The sequence below is a fragment of the Microtus pennsylvanicus genome, chromosome 9, assembly GCF_037038515.1.
Source record: "Microtus pennsylvanicus isolate mMicPen1 chromosome 9, mMicPen1.hap1, whole genome shotgun sequence".
Taxonomy (NCBI): Eukaryota; Metazoa; Chordata; class Mammalia; order Rodentia; family Cricetidae; genus Microtus; species Microtus pennsylvanicus.
The window spans coordinates 60,921,836-60,940,371 of NC_134587.1; the positions used below are offsets into that span (position 1 = coordinate 60,921,836).

General features: G+C 51.0%; 2 protein-coding genes across 3 annotated transcripts in view; both read right to left on the minus strand.

Moving 5' to 3' along the window:
- Positions 1-982: 982 nt before the first annotated feature.
- C9H13orf46 (chromosome 9 C13orf46 homolog) lies at positions 983-10,791 on the minus strand. 2 transcript variants are annotated; one of them, XM_075984499.1, is made up of 8 exons: positions 10,602-10,791; positions 8,559-8,610; positions 7,546-7,705; positions 7,409-7,456; positions 6,416-6,466; positions 5,412-5,479; positions 3,569-3,647; positions 983-1,048 (listed from the first exon to the last, which is right to left on the minus strand). In XM_075984499.1, exons 1-8 carry the CDS (start codon positions 10,789-10,791, stop codon positions 983-985), a joined length of 714 nt encoding a protein of 237 aa, XP_075840614.1. The 2 variants fall into 2 exon arrangements, with proteins under 2 accessions (XP_075840614.1, XP_075840615.1); XM_075984500.1 differs by lacking the exon at positions 983-1,048 and adding an exon at positions 1,248-1,299.
- A 4,097-nt stretch (positions 10,792-14,888) lies between these two features.
- Positions 14,889-18,536, minus strand: part of Rasa3 (RAS p21 protein activator 3) — a 101,431-nt gene continuing 97,783 nt past the window's right edge. Inside the window, exons 23-24 of the mRNA XM_075986237.1 lie at positions 17,834-18,017; positions 14,889-16,425 (exon numbers count right to left, since the gene is read on the minus strand). Of these exons, the coding sequence (XP_075842352.1) occupies positions 16,350-16,425; positions 17,834-18,017 (260 nt within the window). The 3' untranslated portion in view covers positions 14,889-16,349. The remainder of the gene's footprint in view (positions 16,426-17,833; positions 18,018-18,536) is intronic.

Consider the following 18,536-nt stretch of genomic DNA (forward strand, 5'->3'; position numbering starts at 1 on the left):
GAGGGAGAGACACATGAGAGGTGACTGGGGAGTTCACATCCCCAAGCACCTTAGAGAACCAGGCTTCCAGGTAAAGGGACTAAGGACGGCTGTGGCCCAGGGCTTGGGGATGCAGGGAGGGTCAGATCAGAGGTAACCTTGGCCCCTCTCCTCTCCAGCTGCAGCCTGTGTACGCCATTGTAACTCCAGCGAAGCCTTCACATCGTGATGTTTCCTTTAGTGAGCAATTTAGCTGGAACTTAAATTCTGGGTGAGCGATGATGTGGCCAGCCCGTTGAATAGTTGGTTTCTAGGACTGCAAGCGAAGACGGGTGGAAAACTCGAGTCACCAGGGGGCGCCATCAGACAGGCTAAAATCCTGGTCCCGGTGTTGGCACAAATAAGCCTAGAGAGGCCCCAGCGGTATGGGTGGAGGATAGAGGGGGAACTGAGGGGAGGTTGGCTGGTTGCCGCAGCAACACGCCCTGCGCAGAGCAGCTGCAATCACAAGTCCACACAGCGGACAGGGCTCTACCTGCCCCCTAACTCCATGTGTCTCCTGTCCTCATGGCTTTAATAACTAGACTAATATTTACCAAAAGACCCTTTTGTGGCTCAGATTAGAAGTATCAAGAGATACTGTTCTGCCCAGCTACAGGCAGGACCCCTAGGGGCATGGACTTGGTCCATATGATGCCCTGTCTCGGTACTGAGTAGCACCTGAAAACGGTCACCAGTGACATGCCTGTTATATACTGTAGAGAGGAAACTTCAGGTGCAGCGTGACCCCAGCGTGCACCACAGTCTGCCCCTGACCTGAGTAAGCCTCAGGTGCCCTCCCTCTGCGGGGGACCATCGGAAGGTAACTCACTTTCCACCTTACCTGTGATTGGTGTTGGGTTGAAGGAGGGTCCCTGCTTTGGGTCTCTGTTGGCTGCTGTCACTCTGGCCCTGCCCATGGAGGGAGGATCAGGAAGCTGTTCCAGGCCTGGGCTGTCTTCCCTTAGTCCCCAGAGAGCTCTACTAGTGGCTGAGTCAGAGGGGTCCTGTCCTGAGGCGACTGGTGGTTCTAATAAAGCCAAGGCGGTGTCAGTGCCTGGCTGGGAAGATGAGGCCCAAAGAGGATGGGATCCTTGGGGGTCTGAGTCACTGGGGGGAGGGCGGGGGGAGGGAGGTGCCTGGTAACTTCCAGGCAGTGGGAGGTGGAACCCTAGAAGCTAGGCTGCCAACTTTCCCTGAATTCCAGCATCACTTGGATCTGAGGAGCTAGTGGCTGTGCTGGACCGTAATGGTAGGTGTCCTTCAACAGTCGCTGGCCACCTGAAGCAGCAACAAGAAAGACCCTGTGGATGAGTGGTTCAGTGTCTTTGCCAACCATGGACACGGGGACAGAATGCAGGCACTTCTTAGTCCTCAAGCACCAGGCCTGTTTCATCTTCCCAGTGAAACTGGTTGTTGCCGGCTGCTGCCCAAGCAGAACTGACCTCCTGCCCCCACTCTGAGCCCTCAGCACACAGGTGACCACCCCCTTCTCATCCTGCCAGGACCTCTTCTCTGAAGGGACAAGTGATGCTAAGAAGCCATACGACTCAGAGTCCAAAGACAGACTGGAACAGAGGCAGGGAAGGGAGACTCGGGTCTCAGGCATGTAGGAATACTCAGATACAATGCTCAAAGTGGCCCATTTGTTCTCAATGAGTAATGATACCGCAAAGGCTTGCCCTTCCAGCTAGGGGCCTGTGTGGAAACTGATGGGTGGTCCTTCCTCCCTTCTCTACACAACAATGGCCTCCCTGGAAAGTCAATTCCTAAGCCTTGCTCTGAGAGGTTACACTAACCTTCTACAGCTAAAGGACCCCAATTCTTATCTGTACTCCATGTGTACCCAAAGGAAACAGTGGAGACACAGACAAATTACATATCTGTGGCCTGTGGCCCCTGACCTTCGACTTCCAGGTGTCTCATCACATATGACACATCATGCCTATGTGTACAGAAGCATGGTCATGGAGCATGCATACATGTGACCTTGTGCATTTGTACTGTGGAAGGGAGCGTGTGTATAAGGTGTGTAAATGCAAATGTGCATACGTGTGCACTGTGCAGTATACGTGCGACTGTCTGAGTGTGGACACGTGTGGTATGTGCATGAGGAGCTGAGGAGCATGGCCCTGCACACTCATGAATGAGTGTGAGTGTCCCATGTACATAAAAACATACCTGTGTGAATGTCGAGCAGGTATGTGGGGGACTCTGGTGACACATGTCTGGTGAGAGGGCAGCTGGGCCCGCTCTTGGGATGAGGGAAGGACACAGGAGTGGCAGCTGTTGTACTACGCCAGTTTGCTCTCCTTCAACCGGTTGAACAAGGTGGAAAGTGTCTGTATATTATCTTCCTTCTGTTCTCACATGGCTGTCCTGGGTTCCCGTCTGGAACCTGGGTATCAGCTCTGAGCATTCTCCCCAAGGAGTTCAGGTCAAAATGTCTAGATGGTCCAGAGGCCTTGGCATCTTGGCATCTAATCACTTGGGGCTACGACTGTGGTAGCCGCTGAGAAAGAATCTGGCTCTAGCATCAGGTTGGGAAGACAGCTGACCTGACCGGGGCTGTGACAGCCCCTGACTCAACTTGCCTGGGCTGGGGGCTTGTTCCTCGAGCATTAGACAGCTTCTCTGCTATCCTTGCACATTTAACGTGTATCTCTGGGGAAAACAAAGCTCAGGATACTGGATAGGTGAGAATATTGAGTTCCTACACCTGGTGAAGGACCATCTCTCTCCTGGTCTGGAAGCACTGGAAGCACATGGCCATGGTCAGACCTAAAGATAGGAGTTCTCTGTGTGGGTTTGTTTTTTGTTTTTTTTTTTGTTTGTTTGTTTGTTTTTGGGTTTTTTTTTTTTTTCGAGACAGGGTTTCTCTGTAGCTTTGGTGCTTGTCCCGGAACTAGCTCTTGTAGACCAGGCTGGCCTCGAACTCCCAGAGATCCGCCTGCCTCTGCCTCCCGAGTGCTGGGATTAAAGGATGCGCCACCACCGCCCGGCAATACTGGGGTTCTTGTTGCCTGTGTCCAGCAACAAGTAAAGAGGAGACCCAGGCTCCTGGGCATCCCTGACCTTACCCTACAGGGACCTTGGCACCCACCGTGCCTTCCCCTGAGCACCAATGTTCCATCATGAGTTTGGGCCCACAGGTGCCTCTAGATGTTTCCAGGACCTGCAGGGTAGAGGACGACCCTAGGACTAGGGCATGCCAGCATCGTCAGCCATTACTGGCAGGTGCCTATGGAAGACATAGCCACTTTCCTGCCTCTGTCCACATCCCATGGAAGAAGAACATGATCCACAAACATCCTCTTGTCTCTGGTGGCCAGGGCGTACACCCGGGTGGTGTGCATGCCCCTTCCCCGAGCATTCACAGGTTTAAGCGGACTAGGGAGTCTATGCACCACTGTTCTTTCTCTCAGCTGTGGCTAACCTTGCAAGATGGAAATGGAACCCCAGGGAACTGGCCAGAGGGGCCCTGGAGTGAGCACACCACCCAGGGCTCCTAGCTGCTCAGACCCTTCCCTGCCCTCCAGGTCTTGACTACCTTTTCCAGAGTGTTGATAGTGTCCTTTGCTTTCTTCTTTGTGGAATATGGGATGCAGCACACCCAGCTGGTCCTTGTCCTGGATGCCAAGAACATGAGGGAGTAAGAAGGCCCTCTCTGCCCTGTCACACACCAACCTCCTGGACGGTAGCCCCCACCCCACACTCTCAAACCTCCGCAGCTCCCACTCTGCAAGGCCCACGGCAGCAGGGCACTCCCCCAGCAAGCTATATCTCAATTCCAAAGCTCGCCATTTATTTCTGTCCTTCGGGAACCCAGGTCTCTTATTCTCTGTCTAGAGGGACTCTTAAAAGACATCCTCCAGGTAGCAAGGTGGAGGTGGAGAGAGGTAACCTCCATGTATGTTCCTGCCATAGGAGGTGGTGGTTCCCACTACGTATGCCATAGGTGGCGGCAGTTCCCACTATTATGGCGAAGGTAATCACCCAGCTCATAATCAAAATGGGCATAAAATTGGAAATTAAAGAGGTGAGAGGTGCAGATGGGTGTCCCGGCTCCTGTCCTGACCAGGTTATGTACAGAACCCTCATCCCTACCAAGTGACTGCCAGTACTCAGGGTTACTCTGACACCTACCCTACCTAGGATAGTGAGCATTAGAGATTGCAAAGCAGACCCAGACAATGGACAAGCCAAAGTGCAAAGTCAACCCTTTGTCTGTGGTTAAATCCATCCAAGAAAGAGTGAGGGGAAAATCCCTTGGAGAAGACTTGCCTCTGTCAAGTCTGGGCTGGGGAGTGTGACATACATGGACTATACACGGGGAGTGTGACATGGGCATCCTGTTATCTTGGTAACACTTGATATGATCACCTGTCGTGGCCTGGTCATGTGGAGGTCAGTCAGGGAGACTTCCCAGTGAGGATGACCAGACATCACTGATTCCTTTCCCAGGCCAGAAGCTTGAAGCAAAGGTGGCAATCACCGTGACCATATTTCCCCAACTGCCCACCAGATAGAGGGCTAAGTGGAGTGTGGCCAAGGAGCAGAGCCTATGGGTGACTTATGGCCTAGAGGCAACCATTACCCCACATGGACCCAGCTTCTGCCCGAGTGTGACATCAAAGATTATGCAGCCCAGTAGGATTAGGGGTGATTCTAAAACTCCCCTCTTCTATGTTATTCTGTTCCTCATGATGTGAGTTCCTTTATGACCACAAACCAGTTTAACAAATCCAATAGAGAAATTTTACCTTGAAAACCCAAGTAAACAAGCCAAGACCCTAACAAAGACATTAATTCTGAGGGGGTGGGAATTTGAGTAACTATTGTGTTCTCTCCGTTTCTCTGTATTGTCAGAAATGAAGTAAAATTAGATCCATGGGCCAGAGGCAAGTGCTTGCCTGGATCCCAATGCCCTTCTTCGTGGCTGATGCCTCTGGACCTCAGGAAGCTGTGAAGCTTTGCAGGTCTATCCAAGGGCATAAGTCTCAGAACTAGTGTGCAAAACTCTGTACGCCTAAACCCAGCTATGAGAGGCTATCTCTCCCTGATGGCATCCATGGCCTTCCTAATTCTCTACAGTTAAATGCTACACCTTTACCTTCTGCTTTGGTCATTTTGCTGGCTAATAAGATGAGGAGATGTGGTTTGGTGGTGGAGTGAGATATGGCTCCTGGTAAATTTGTTCCCAAGCTCTGAGAAAGTTTACCATATTGTCACTTGTTCCTTAGCCCCTCTGGTCCCCATAATCAACTGACTTATGCATGGTTTAGGGGATGGAGGGAAGGCAGAAGGCACAGAGCTGTCACCATCGGAGTCTGTGGTAGGAATGTCACCCTGATAAGCAGCCCCATCTAAGTTATCCCTGAAGCAATACTCACTCATCCTCTGACAAGTCCCCTGTGTCCATCGGGGGCCTCTTCTCTTCCCTCAAGGCACAGGTGATTATCTATGGGAGGAGGCAGAACAACCTATGGGACCCTCCCAAGGAACAGATAGGGACAGAGAAAGCCAGTCCACTATGGTTCCGAATGTCCTCCTTCCAGACAGTTCTCTGTTGAGTGGGGATGCCCAACAGAGGACTCCGGCTCCTTGTGAGCCTCCCTGACTCCTGGGCTACAAATGGAGAGAACTGGCCCCTTGGTCTACTTCTGCTACTGGATGACCTTTCTGGAGTCCTCAGAACTCAGGGCCCCATTAGTGGCCTCATAGAGACACAGTGTGATTCAGAAGCTAAAGGTATAGACAGATGTAATCTGGAAAGTAGCCAACCTTCAGGTACTCCTTAAATTTGTCAACTGAGAACTTCAGAAGTCACCCCAAAAGACATCTGCTCATTACAGCAGGGAACTGGAGGGAAACTCCAAATAACTATGTTGATGAGCCACTGAGAAAATCTCATCATTTTATGGATAATGATGATGGTGATGTAATAATGATGTCAATCATAACCATGATGGTGACTATGTGATGGGGATATTGATAATGATGGTCGTGATACTAGCGCTGATGATGGTGGTAATGGTGATGATGACCATGTTGGTGTGGTCAACAGCGGTAGTGATGCTGACAAGGATGTCAAGGGTGAAAATACGATGGTGATAGCGGTAGTAACAGCAATGGTTGTTGGAATAGTGATAATGTTGATGGTTGTGATTGCAGTGATACCCGTGGTGATGATGGGATATATTAATTTAGCAGGTGTTTTTCTTCTACTCCTAGTCAGTCCTCATCAGTAGCACCATGGATGTTCCGTGGAACTTCTGGTCTTGAGTCTCTGCCTCACCCTTCATGTGTCTGTGATGCTCCCCCCCACTCACACACACAGTATGGGTGCTCTCCTAGTGGGTAATCTGGGTTTCTGGTCTGGAGGTTTTTACTGTACCTCCTCCTCAGTATGGTCTCCAAGGTCGATCTCCACAAACACAGATGGTTTCTACAGAGGAAACAATAATTTAGGAGAGAGATTGGAAGGAGCTACAGGGTTCTGCCTTGTAGACCTGTGGTCTGGATGGCCCCACCAGATGCTGGTGATGACAGAGGGGCCCTGTGAAGCTTGGAGGACCACGGCAGCACAGAGTGCAGGGGCCAGAAGGCAAGCTCTGTGCGGATGAGGAGCAGCATGACCTTCTCACCCGTTTCTACTTAGTGGAAACAGGTTCTTGAGATTCTGAGAGTTTCTCCATCCTACAAGTGACAAGGCCACTGTGGAGTCCTGAGGATCCCTCCCCAGCCCTGATCTACAGGAACACATGGCTCACCTCCATACACTTACCTAGAGCTATGCTTCACTGGGACAAGATCTACTCTCTAAGGTGGGCTAGCTCACAATATGCCAACTCAGCCTTTGTTTGACACTTTGGCTGGCCCAGAAACTTGCCAAGGAATATCTGCTGTGAAGTCCTGGTGAAAAAGGTGTCCGTCCCACTGTCCCTGTTCCCCATAACATGATCTGGGAAGGAGGATAAAGCTACCTTCCTTCATGAGTCACCATGAAATTCATAATTCAGTATGGTGCTTGCACAGAAGATGTATCTCAGAAACCAAGGTCAGGGGTGCCTTTGGTCAGTACCCCTGGGTGAGATGCTCTGGGCAGGGTATTATTATTCTGGGTGAAGTTCAATCGGAAGGGGAAATCTCAAGGTCCACACCTTTAGTGACTTAATTGTTTGGCAAGCTAGGGCAGGATGCTGTAGGTTCAGGCAAAGAGGCCCAGAGCTTGCTCCCTGAACCAATTTCTAGCCCAGTCAGATAGAAGAGCACCTGCTCAGATGGTTTTAAGGACTCCAAGTCTATGGTGTGCGCAGAGCCCACCAGGAGTTGCATATGGACAGATTTGCTCATCTTAACGCCTGTGGCTCGAGTAAGAAGTGCTTGCCTGCTTTTCTAGAAGGTTATTCAGCTTCATGGACTCTGGCTCCTGCTCCTACAAGTCAAAGAAGACACCAACAGGTGAGTACAGGGGAGGCCGTGCAGGAGGCCAAAGTGCACAGAGCGGCCCGAGGCCAGCCTGACCTCGGCCACTGAGGTGCGTCTTCCTTTGCGGGCACCATCCTTTTCTGAGGTGCTGGCCTCCGAGTCGCTCTTCTCTGGCTCCGACTTCCCATACTTTTGGTCCAGCGTTCTGGCCTCATCCTGGCTCCTTTTCTTCCTGTCTTCCTCTAGGCTCACCTGACTGAAGATAAGTCGGTAGGTTAGACATCAAAAAAAGCCGTTTGGAGTAAGTGTTATGACAGGAATCAGTTGCTGTCTCTCTGGCTGCTCCCCTAATGCTTGGAGTGAGGTAAGCCTGTGTGCCCTTTTGGAGACAACTCATCTTGTCTGGAGACACCAGCTCCACTCCCTACAGGTTTATGGAGCTAATTCTGCCAACCAATGGAGCCTTCAGCGACTTTAGTCGCCAACATCCCCCTCCCTGTTTTCTGGTCTAGCACCTTCCACTGGTGCTGGCTCATGGGAAGCCCTCTGTAAACAGGCAGCCTGACCTGTGCCTGGTCCATGGCAAATAGACTTTGGGATCTGAGAAAAGCCCTTGGGTTCAATGACTTTGAAGCCCCATGAAAGGCAGGATGGTAGGCAGTGCAGAGGGATGGCTGCGTGTTAGGTGACCAGACAGCTGTTCTATCTGACCATTGGGAGTCTGGTTATACAGCCTCCCCGTTCAGCAAGGACACCTTAATGGACCCAACTGACATGAGACAGGGTGGAGTTTCCTTTCTGGAAGAGGCACATGGAGATACTTGTTGAGACACTTCCCCCCAAGTTGGCTGGATGCCAGAAAAGGACCAGGCAGAAGGGCTGCCTAGGAAGTGAGCAGGGCTGCCTGCACTTCTGAGACACACGATGGTGGGTTCTGGTTTTATGGGTCCCTTAGATAAAAAAGGTCCCCAACCATCCCAACCAATGCACCCTAAAAAGAGTCACCCCCTGAAAGGAGTCTTCTCAAGTCCCGACCCATAGGGAGGGCTCCATCCCTGCTCCCCACTGCCCCAACCCTCCCATTTCAGAAGAGAGTGCCTTCCACTTACCAGGAGGTATCATCCGTGTCACTTCTTGGATCTTTACCTTGGTCCTCAGAGTCTGAGGAGCAAGGGAAGTTGGTTAGCATCCCATGGTATGATGGCTCCCGCACCCAGGCCTTCCCACAGTTCACCAACCCACTGGTTCACTGTCCTGCCTAGCACTCCTCAGGGCAGGCTCCAGGCCAGCTTGAGCGTGAACAGCCATGACTAAAGAGAATTCTTTCCACATCTGCTTCTTTGACCATTCTCACAGTGCACTTGCATTTTTTCCCCATAGTCCAGCACCTTCCATGCCTGGGCTGGAGCTTTTGAGCCTGCTTCATGTGTAGTTGTGAAAGCCCAATCCTTACTCTGTTCTTCTGTGACCCAGACTTGGCATTCATAGCTTCCTGCAATACACTCACGGGTCCCCAAATCTTCCTTATCCCAACACTGATTACGGGAACGGAAGAACAGGAGTCAAGGAAAAGAGACCCTCACAAGATGGCGACTTGCTCTAGACAGAATGGCTTGTCAGGAAACATCCTGGCCACTGATGCCTCCTAACTCTGAGGGCCATCACTGGGGTGATCTTAACTATCCTCTATCCCATGGGACAGGAGGTACCTTGAATGTGTTCAAGATTGAGGAGACCTTAACAAGTAGCCATGAAACATGAATTCCCAGCTTCAGGGCAATGACTGCAGGGAACCGTGCCAATGGATCCTAGGAGCACTACTTGGTCTGTGAGCTTCCCTCCACAAGGCATACTTCTTCTGCATGGAACTTCCTCCCCTCAGCTTCCAGGGATCTGGCAGCTCATCTAACAGGAAGAGCCATGAACAGATGACTCCATTGAGGCCCCATTCTGTCCAATTCCCCCAGTGTTGCCGTCGGGGCCAGACCTCAGCATGGATGGCTGGTACAATCTGATCCCCACAGTGGCTTTGGGATTCAGACAGAAGCCCCAAAATGTTAAAGAAGAGTTTTGGTAAAAACCAAGCCCAGAGACTGGGCTGAGGGCTGCCCTGTTCTAGATGGTGCCCTAACAGAACTGGCAAGCCTTTTCCTTGGGTTTAGCGTCCAGGCTAGTTGATGCCGGTGCAGGAGACACTTCCTCACCAGCTGGTCCTCTTCTCTTTCCATCCACTCCAGTCCTCCATCCCAGCGCTGCCCTTCATAGAGATGCGAGGTGCGCCTAAGCTGCCCCCTTCCTATAAGGGAACCTGTCCCCTCCTGTGCTCAGCACATCTGGCCGTGGCCTGTGCCACATGACCCCTCGCTCAGGAGACCTCATGCCTGTCCCTCTGTTGTCTGCAGTAGGGGACTCAGACTTGTGGGCATCTGTAGTTAGAAGCTGCCTGCCCAACAGAGAGAAGCAGGAGACTGAGGCCTTTTTGCTCTCTCCGTGGCTATGTGTGTTATACAGCTTTGCATGATACCTCAAACCAACGGGTCAGAATGGTGAGAGGAGGAGAGCTCACTAGAAGGGTTCCTGGTGACCTAAACACTTCCAAAAGGATTTAAAAATGGACTGGCAGGGCTGGAGAAATGCTGTTAAAGGCACTGGCTGCTCTTCTACAGGCCCAGGGTTTGGTTCCCAGCACTCACGCGGGGCTCATAACTCTAATTCCAATCCTAGGGGACCCGAAGCTCTCTTCTGTTCTCCACAGCACTGCATGTACACAGTGCACAGGCATACATGCTGGCAAAGTACCCGCACGTACAAAGATCTCTGTCAGCCCCACCTGAGCACAAGAGGATACATGTCAGCCCCACCTGAGCACACGGGATACATGCACCTACGATTTAGAAGATGCTATTAGGGGAACCTTCTAGTCCTGATCCTGCCTGTGAAGTGGACTTAGCAAAGAGCAGTAATGAGAAAGGTAGGATTTCCATCGCTTGGTGCAGTTGTGCAGTTAGAAGCCAGTGACTTCTCCTTACAGGAATATGCCTTGCACGTTGGTGTGCAAACTGTCTGTGTTCATTTGTACACAAACTGCTCTCTTGAAGTTGGGCCAGGTCCGGCCTGCCCTCCCAGCCCACCAAGAGAGAGCCATCCCCTACCTAGCTCCTTGCGTAGTAGCTTCCTGATGCAGACTGGTGGATCCCCCTTCTGGTGCAAGCCACCCACACTCCTGCTCCTCTGGAGCTCAGCCCCCTCGCTGGCCACTTTGAGGTATCCAGGGGCTATTCCTGAGGACAAGGCCCCAGGGCCAGGCCTGTGCCTCCTGTGAGTGGCAGGATCCTTTTCCATCCTGACCCAGAGGGGAAGAGGAAGCCACCAGCGCAGCCTCAGACCGAAGGCATCTCTGTGCACCTCTCTCCCTGTCTCTCCTCCAGCAAAGTGGCCCAGAGCATGCTCAGTCCCCGTTGCTATGGCGCTGCTGTGACATCACAAGTCAGAGCTGAATGCTGAGGGCCACCCCAGAGGTCTCTGCAGGCTCCAGGTTTTTTTGTTTTTGAGTGATTTCGTGTTGGCCACTTTCCTGTACTTGATGCCTCACACGTGTGCTCCTGACGCCCGCGCGGTCTCTCCTTTGGACATCTTCCTTTTCCTTCAGGGATGAGGATGGCAGGGTGAAAAGTCCGGAAAATGAATAAAGGGTTCTGGGGCAGCGTGATTGGATCTACATCCAGGCCAATTGGTCAGACTCGCCACCGGGAGGAGGACTTGGTGGAAGATAATTTGATGATTTAAATTACACTGACATAAACATGGATGACTTCAACTGGAAAAATGTCTCCCAGTCGAAGGCTGGAGGGTAAGATCAAGGAAGGGCAGGGCTGGCTTCCCTGAAGCCTCTCTTAGGGTCACAGATGTTATCTTAAGGTGCTGTCCCTTGAATCTGTGTCTTCATCTCTTCTTTGAAGAAGGAACACTGGATTGTGGCTCCCCCTAGTGTCGACGTAACATACACTTATCCCCTTGAAGGGGATAAAAGCTTACTCTGGAGCTAAATACAAGTGACCACCGCCTCAGAACACATTCAAACTCCATGGACGAACAGCTGGAAAACTTTTTCTCTTTCAAATTTATGTGTGTCGGGGGGATATAGCCCACGTGGGTGCAGGTGCCGGTGTGGTCCAGGAAAGGGTGCTGGGTCCTAGGAGTTGCAGTTACAGGCCGTTGTGAGCCATTCGATCTGAGTGCTGAGAACTCTCTGCACTGAGCAATCTCCAGTCTCCAGAGCTTTTATATCAGCAGGACAAAGAAAACCATAAACAAAAGTACTTTTCAAATACACTGGCGGAAGCATTAAATGGATGCAACAAAAGTCAAGGGACTCCAGCTCGACCTCAACTGCTATCTGGTGGCGGCCGCAGCCTTTTGGTTGGGGAAACCAGAGCTTTGTGAATGCATGCCAAAGGGTTGTATCTGTTAATCACAGGTTGTTAGGTCAGACGTAGAAGGTAGGCAAGAAATGGCTATTAAAGTGTCTAAATATAGCCCAAGATAAACATTCCAACCTCGCCACAACTACTGGGCTTCTTATCAGTTAACAAGCTTTACAGATGTCCGATGTAAGGTGTCATTCTTTCTAGGAACTTTGATTCACGCGAGTGACCTTAATTCAGTTGCCTAACTTTCCAAGATCCCCCTTCTCAAACAGTCAAGCCTGAGGTCCCTGGTGTTTGGTCCTCAGCAAATGATGGCGGGGGGTGGGGAGGGCACAACTTGATCTAACGTAGACCAACAGAAGATCCCTGGTTCACTGTTCAAGTACAGCATCATCTAGAGGTACCATGCTGGGAGGAGGGGCATCCTGACTCTCTAGGGCTTTTGATTGGGCCTTCTGAGATCAAACTGACTTAAGGTATATTTAGCAGGAAAAAAAGTATATGAATTTATTTTCCTGGCCGGGATCCTACACTGGTTAGTCTTTGTCAGCTTGACACACAAACACATCAGCATTAAGCAATAAGCCTTCCTTTGTGGTTTGTACCCAAGATATTAATATTAATATCACAATAGAAAACACAGTTTAGCTTTTAAACATCCCACGGTCTTCTAACCATTCCAATAATTTAAAAGTTTAAGTTCTCTTTAAAAATCCAAAGTCTCTTAACTGTGGCCTCATGTATTTTCTTACTCCAAGAAGGAAGAACCAGAGAAGCTACAATTGAAGCCAAGCAAAACCAAAATTAAACAGCTTTGTGTCTGATATCTAGGACCCATATAGGATCTTCTACACCCCAAAGGATTGGCAAATCCTTCTCTCCCATGCAGTCTGCTGCTCAGCAGCTTTCTTCCATGGGTTGTTTCTGATTGAGTCTCTCCACTGCCTCCCTGATGATTGGCTCTGCCCAGCCTTCCCAATGATTGGCTCTGCCCAGCCTTCCCCAATGATTGGTTCTGCCCAGCCTTCCCCAATGATTGGTTCTGCCCAGCCTTCCCAATGATTGTTTATGCCCAGCCTTCCCAATGATTGGCTCTACTCCTACCTCCCCCATGATTGGCTCTGCCCAGCCTTCCCCAATGATTGGTTCTGCCCAACCTTCCTCATGATTGGTTCTGTCCTGCCTTCCCAATGATTGGTTCTGCCCAACCTTCCTCATAACTGGTTCTGCCCTGCCTTCCCAATGATTGGCTGTGATCAGGATGTAAGATGCTCTTTGTTGTGGTATTTATCACAGTAATAGGAAGCAAACTACGACAACTTCATAAATAATGTAGCCGGAAATAGCAGAATACTTGGTTTTCTGCTATCTGGATGGAAGAGGCGTGGTAAAGGGCATTGTGTGGGGTCAGGGAGGGAGACCGCAAGGGCTGGGCCAGTGAGGTCTTCATAGAGAGTCCTTCATTGTACCTCAGGGAAGACAAAGCTACCCTCTTCTTGCTACAGGGAAGATGTTCACTGAGGTTTCTATCTGCAGCCACTGGCTTCTCAAGTGACCTCAAAATTCTTCAGAGCATATAGCTCCCGACAGCCAGCATGGTGCATGCAGGCATGTCTCCCCACATAGGCATCCCTCCCTTTCTAACATCCCAGAATCTCACATATGGGAGGCTGCAGGTCACCTGGTCCAGTGACCATTGTGGAGACCTAGCATCCAAGGGGTTGGTGGCAATCCTACCCCACTCCAGATGTTTTCCGATGGATGGAGCTCAAGATGGAAGCGTGGAGGTAGCTCATGGAGATGCTTTCTCCAGTGACTAACAGACCTTCTGAAAGAAAAGCACAGACATGGCAGAAGTCTCCATCAGAGAGAGCTGCGAAGGGGGCTTTGAGCCCAAGTACTCTGGTGTTTCATTGTATCTCCTCCCCACAGGGACTGGTCTATCCCTAGCTTCCTCATTATCCCTGGGTTGAACTTTAACCTGACACGATAAAGTGTGAACCCTGCCCCCACCCCAATGAGATGAATCTTAACTAGGCATGCTGGAGTGTAAGCTGGCCTGAGAGAGGCATACCCCAGGGTAAACTGAGTCTAGGCATGTTTCAGTGTGAGCTGAGTTCTAGTTAGGAACGCTCTAGTTTGAACTGCGCCCTAGCTAGGCATGTTCCAGAATGAGCTGGAATGTGAGGTAAGTCCTCTGTCTTGGTATTGTCCAATTCTTTAAGGACACTTTGCTTCCGGTTGATCCAGGCTGACAAATGCGTGTGGCCAGGCCAGCAGACACTCCCCACTCCGTTCCTAGGAGATCATAGGCAGACAAGAGGCCAAGGAGCAGGGCCACCATCCTTGCTCCACTCCACACTCTCCTGAGGCCAGAGGACGCTGACCAGCGGCCCATGCCTTGTCCTGGGAAGCCTTTTGGCCTGAGTTCTTGGGCCCAGGAAGCCCCCAGAGAGCTGTCTAACTCGGTGCTCTCAAAGTCGGACCCTAGACTTTTCTTATAAGGGTTCAGACTCCCAATGGAATTAAAGAAAGTCAAATGTAGAGGAGAAGGATGAGAGTCAGTGGTGTCGTTTGTTCTGGCAAGGGGCCTGCATGCTGTGCCTCCTCACTCTCTAGGGCTCCAGGAGAGGCAGCTAGGCCTGAGTAGCCAGTAGCCCCATGCAGCCTGCTTGTCTGCTCACACACTTCTGCTATGACCTCAGGGTACCATATCCTAGAGACAAGGGAGGAATCTGTCTCCTCCTCCCCTAGATGTTTTCAACTACACAGGACCTCCCGGAGGTGCCTGATGCCATAGGGCGCCAAAAAGCCAGGCCCTCACAGAGTCCTATGTGGACACATGTCAGAGACAACACACGCTATCAGAAACGCCACCTGTCGCCACAGGAACCATCTATCTGGTCTGACAATGATGCATTCTACCTCTATCTGCCACCCTCCCTGTAGGGGCCCTCCTGCACACTGTCTCCTTCATGTGAGCCCCTCCGGAAGTCCAAACCACTCCTCAGAAAGAATAAAACATCTGTTTTAATCGACCGATAAAATACATTGCAAATCGTTAGTATCTTATAAACAGAAACATTAAGTTACAAATCCATGTTAAAAACAAGGTCAGTGCAGCCTAACTGCTGTGTCCAAAGTCATTTTTCTTTAATCCTCCATTTCTGTGACAACCAAGGCTGTTACCATGTTTTCTAGATGAAGAGTGAACTTCCCAACAAGAACACAGAGAAACTGGCGCCGGGGTGCGTGGTTGTGTCCTTCGGCAACATCTGCCCACAGAGTGCCTCTCTCTCAGCCTGTGGAGATGCTGTGTGGGGGATAAGGCCCCAGCAGCACTGTGGGGCTAAGCTGATGCAGTTTGCCTTGTCTGCTTCGGGACCCTCCCACCTGGAATCCAAAGTGTCTCTAGACATTGCCGGGTGTAGCTGCTTGGTTCACAGAGACATAGGCATGTGACATACCATGTTTGGCCTTTATTGCTGATGGTGCAGCCCGCAGCCCAGGTCTCCGTCCCTGAGGACCCTTTGGCTTTTGTGAGAAACAAACACCGTTCCCTTTGGAGTTCCCTGGGCCACACCCTTTATTGCATATAGGTGTTGCTGTTCCACACTGCCTTATATCAAAATGCTATTTAAAAACAGTCCTTTAAAAACATTAAGAAAACAGCTTGAAAATGCACATTTTAAAAATCTTTCCCAAGCCTTCACCAAGGCAGCAAGCCTCTGGATTTCTAGTTTCGTCCAGCATCCAGACGTATGGTGAGGGCTGATGGCCACCCAGCAAAGACTGGGCTCACAGTCCTCCCTCTCTACGTCCCCAAAGATCAAAGGCTTCTTGTACCATCCTGTCCATCCCAGCCATAAAACAATCCTTTAGCCAGGAGTGAACCAACACAAGCTGAGGAGAAAGGCTGCCTGCCTGCTGGCTGCCACGAAAACACTGCTTCTAGCATCCCAAATAGGGATTAAGTAGAACAAGGATTAAGGAGGATTTCTGGAGCTAGGGTCAGACTGCTACATGTATGCAGAGCCACAGAGTTCAGCAGGTGAAGAAGGGGAGTATACACTGCAGAAGGTAAACATGGCCACGAATGAACCAGCCACGCCTCTGTTAAGAGGGATTGGGCCATGTGGGAACAGGTTTAGACAAAGTCCACACTTCCCTAATATTTAACAGATCCCTGGATCCCCATAAAACCAAAGTAGTAAAAAGACAAAGGATCACACATTCCAGAACGGCTCAGACCACCTGTGCTGGCAGCCAAGGAAAGTGCACAGCCCAGGCAACAGTTCCTGCCGGGAAGGAGCATGCGTGGCTCGCAGTGGCACCACCGGCACGGTAGGACCTGTGTGAACTGGTGAACGTGGTTCCTCTCCATGTACGTGTTCTGTCTTCTTTTGTCTGCTATTAACGGTTGTGGGTTTTCCCGGTGTGGCTCAACAGCACATTCAGGGAGATGCTGGGACTTCAAATGGAATGGGTGGAGGTCTCAGAGTGCTGCCTGATGTAGTTCTGGAAGCTCTTGTCTCCAATAGGGTGTTCCCTGGAGAGGGAGCAGAGAGAGAGTGAGGCTGTGCTGCTGACAACCTCTGTACATGTAGTAGTCCTTGTGTTTGTCACCGTGACACACGCATGTCATGAAAAACACGGAAAGTGTGGATCCACAAAGACAGAGCTGACCCCCAAAAAGCATGACACTGGTTTCTGCTCTGCATGGCTTATTCCCCATGTTGTCTATGTGTAGATGTCATGTGTGCTTGTACAGAGCACATTTAGAACATACTATACACACATACATGTGGGCTGTGTATTCTAACCATGTGTACACAGATGCACACAGATGTATGTACGTGTTAGTGCAGACATATGGGGGCTGTGTGTACACATGTGTACACACAGAGTATGCAACACTTGAAACGTGCACATGTATATGGTGCATGTTCTGGGATGGTGTGGTCCTGTCTTCTCGTGCTGGTAAATGCTCTATGCTGGGACAGGGCCTGGAGCATGGTGGGTTCTTGGTAACTGTTGCCCCATGGTGAGCCCACACCTTACCTCCCTTCATGAGAAATGGAGTCATGCCTCTCTCGCTGTTCTCAGCCTACGAGCTTAAGACTATGAGGTCGACACACGAGTTTAATACGAACACAGGAATGTTACCAGAAGGTAAAAGTGGGCACCACCACAGGTGTGTCCAAAGGGATCTGGCAGGAAGATGGGACTGGATGGGGGTCAGTAGAAGTTTGTCTGAGATCAGAGCCTGCAGATACTAACACTGAGTCCTGCAAAGACCTAGGGAGTCAGGACATGGGTCAAACCATCTCCAAGGGTCCCAGTGTGGTGGGATTGGGCCCTGTTACTGTCCCTGGGCATCATTGTATCTTTCCCTGGAGGCCGGGCAGTGATGCAGAGAGGGCAAGCAAGTCACCCACCCATTAGGGGCTATGCCATGGGCACTTCCAGAGAAGTACCTGAGCAGTGCTTGGATAGAGGTAGGGCCCCACAACCTGCAGAAGACAGTTCAGGAGCTGTCCTAGCCTTTGTGGTCCTGAACATCTTCTCCAATTCTCCACCTACAGAGGCTGACCCACTGGGGCCACATGACCCGAGTTGGGCAGGCTGAATGTCTCCGTCTGGCTTGAGTCCTCCACCTCTCTACCCCTCCCTCCTCAACCAGAGACAAGAATGTGGTTAGTTAACGACCCTGCACCCAGAGCCATCAGTGGCCTGGGAAGACAGCCAAGAGTATGTGTAATGGCAGGAACTCAAGTTGGGAGGCTAATGGGATGGGACCGCCTCCCTGCACACCAGGGGACAGAGCTGGGTACAGCACGCGAGGCTAAGCCCAGGCCACCGAACCCCATGGAGCCCCAAGGCCTCTCCACATGAGGTGGGTGAGGGTCCAGATCTCTCCATCAACCCCCATGATTCTGAAGCCCCCCAGCACTCACTGGCTCCCGTATCTCGTCTTCTTGAACTTGTCCCTCCTGTACTGTGCATGCTCCTGTTCAAGGGTCCCCACCCCAGCGATGACCTGCTTCAGTGTCTTGTAGGTCTCCTGGGGGTCATCGATGATGAACGTCGAGTATTCCTCCTGCTCAGGGCCGTCGTACACTGACTTGCTGCCACAGGCCTCTGCCACAGGGTGGGGGGGGACAGTAAAGTGTCAGTAGGGGATGTGGCCCCCGCATCCTCTTTTCCTAGCTCCATCCTTGGATGTTGACACAGTCCCACCCTCGAAAAGCTTCTTTTTTTTAAAAAAAAAAAAAAAAAAAAAAAAAAAAAACAGAAATAGGGGCTACATATAGGACCAAGCACTACCCAGCCTGGAGGACCTCTGGGTGGGCTACATAGCCAAGGTTTCTCCAGTTGCCATTCTGAGACCTCACATCCCAAGCCACAGTACTGTCTCCAACTGACCTCATAGGAGGAAGGAAGGCTGCATGACATCTTGAGCCCTGCAGAATCAAACCAGCGAGCTCCTGGCTATTGCTATACATGCTCCTCAAGATGAGGAAAGAGGGCCTGGAGAGGAGCAGGGCTACCCTTCCACACCCAAGACATCAGCCCCCAAGCCAGTCATCACCCTCAGGATTCCTGGCTGCACTGAACTGATTCTGAACCAGGAGAGAAGATAAAACTGGTATAAACTGG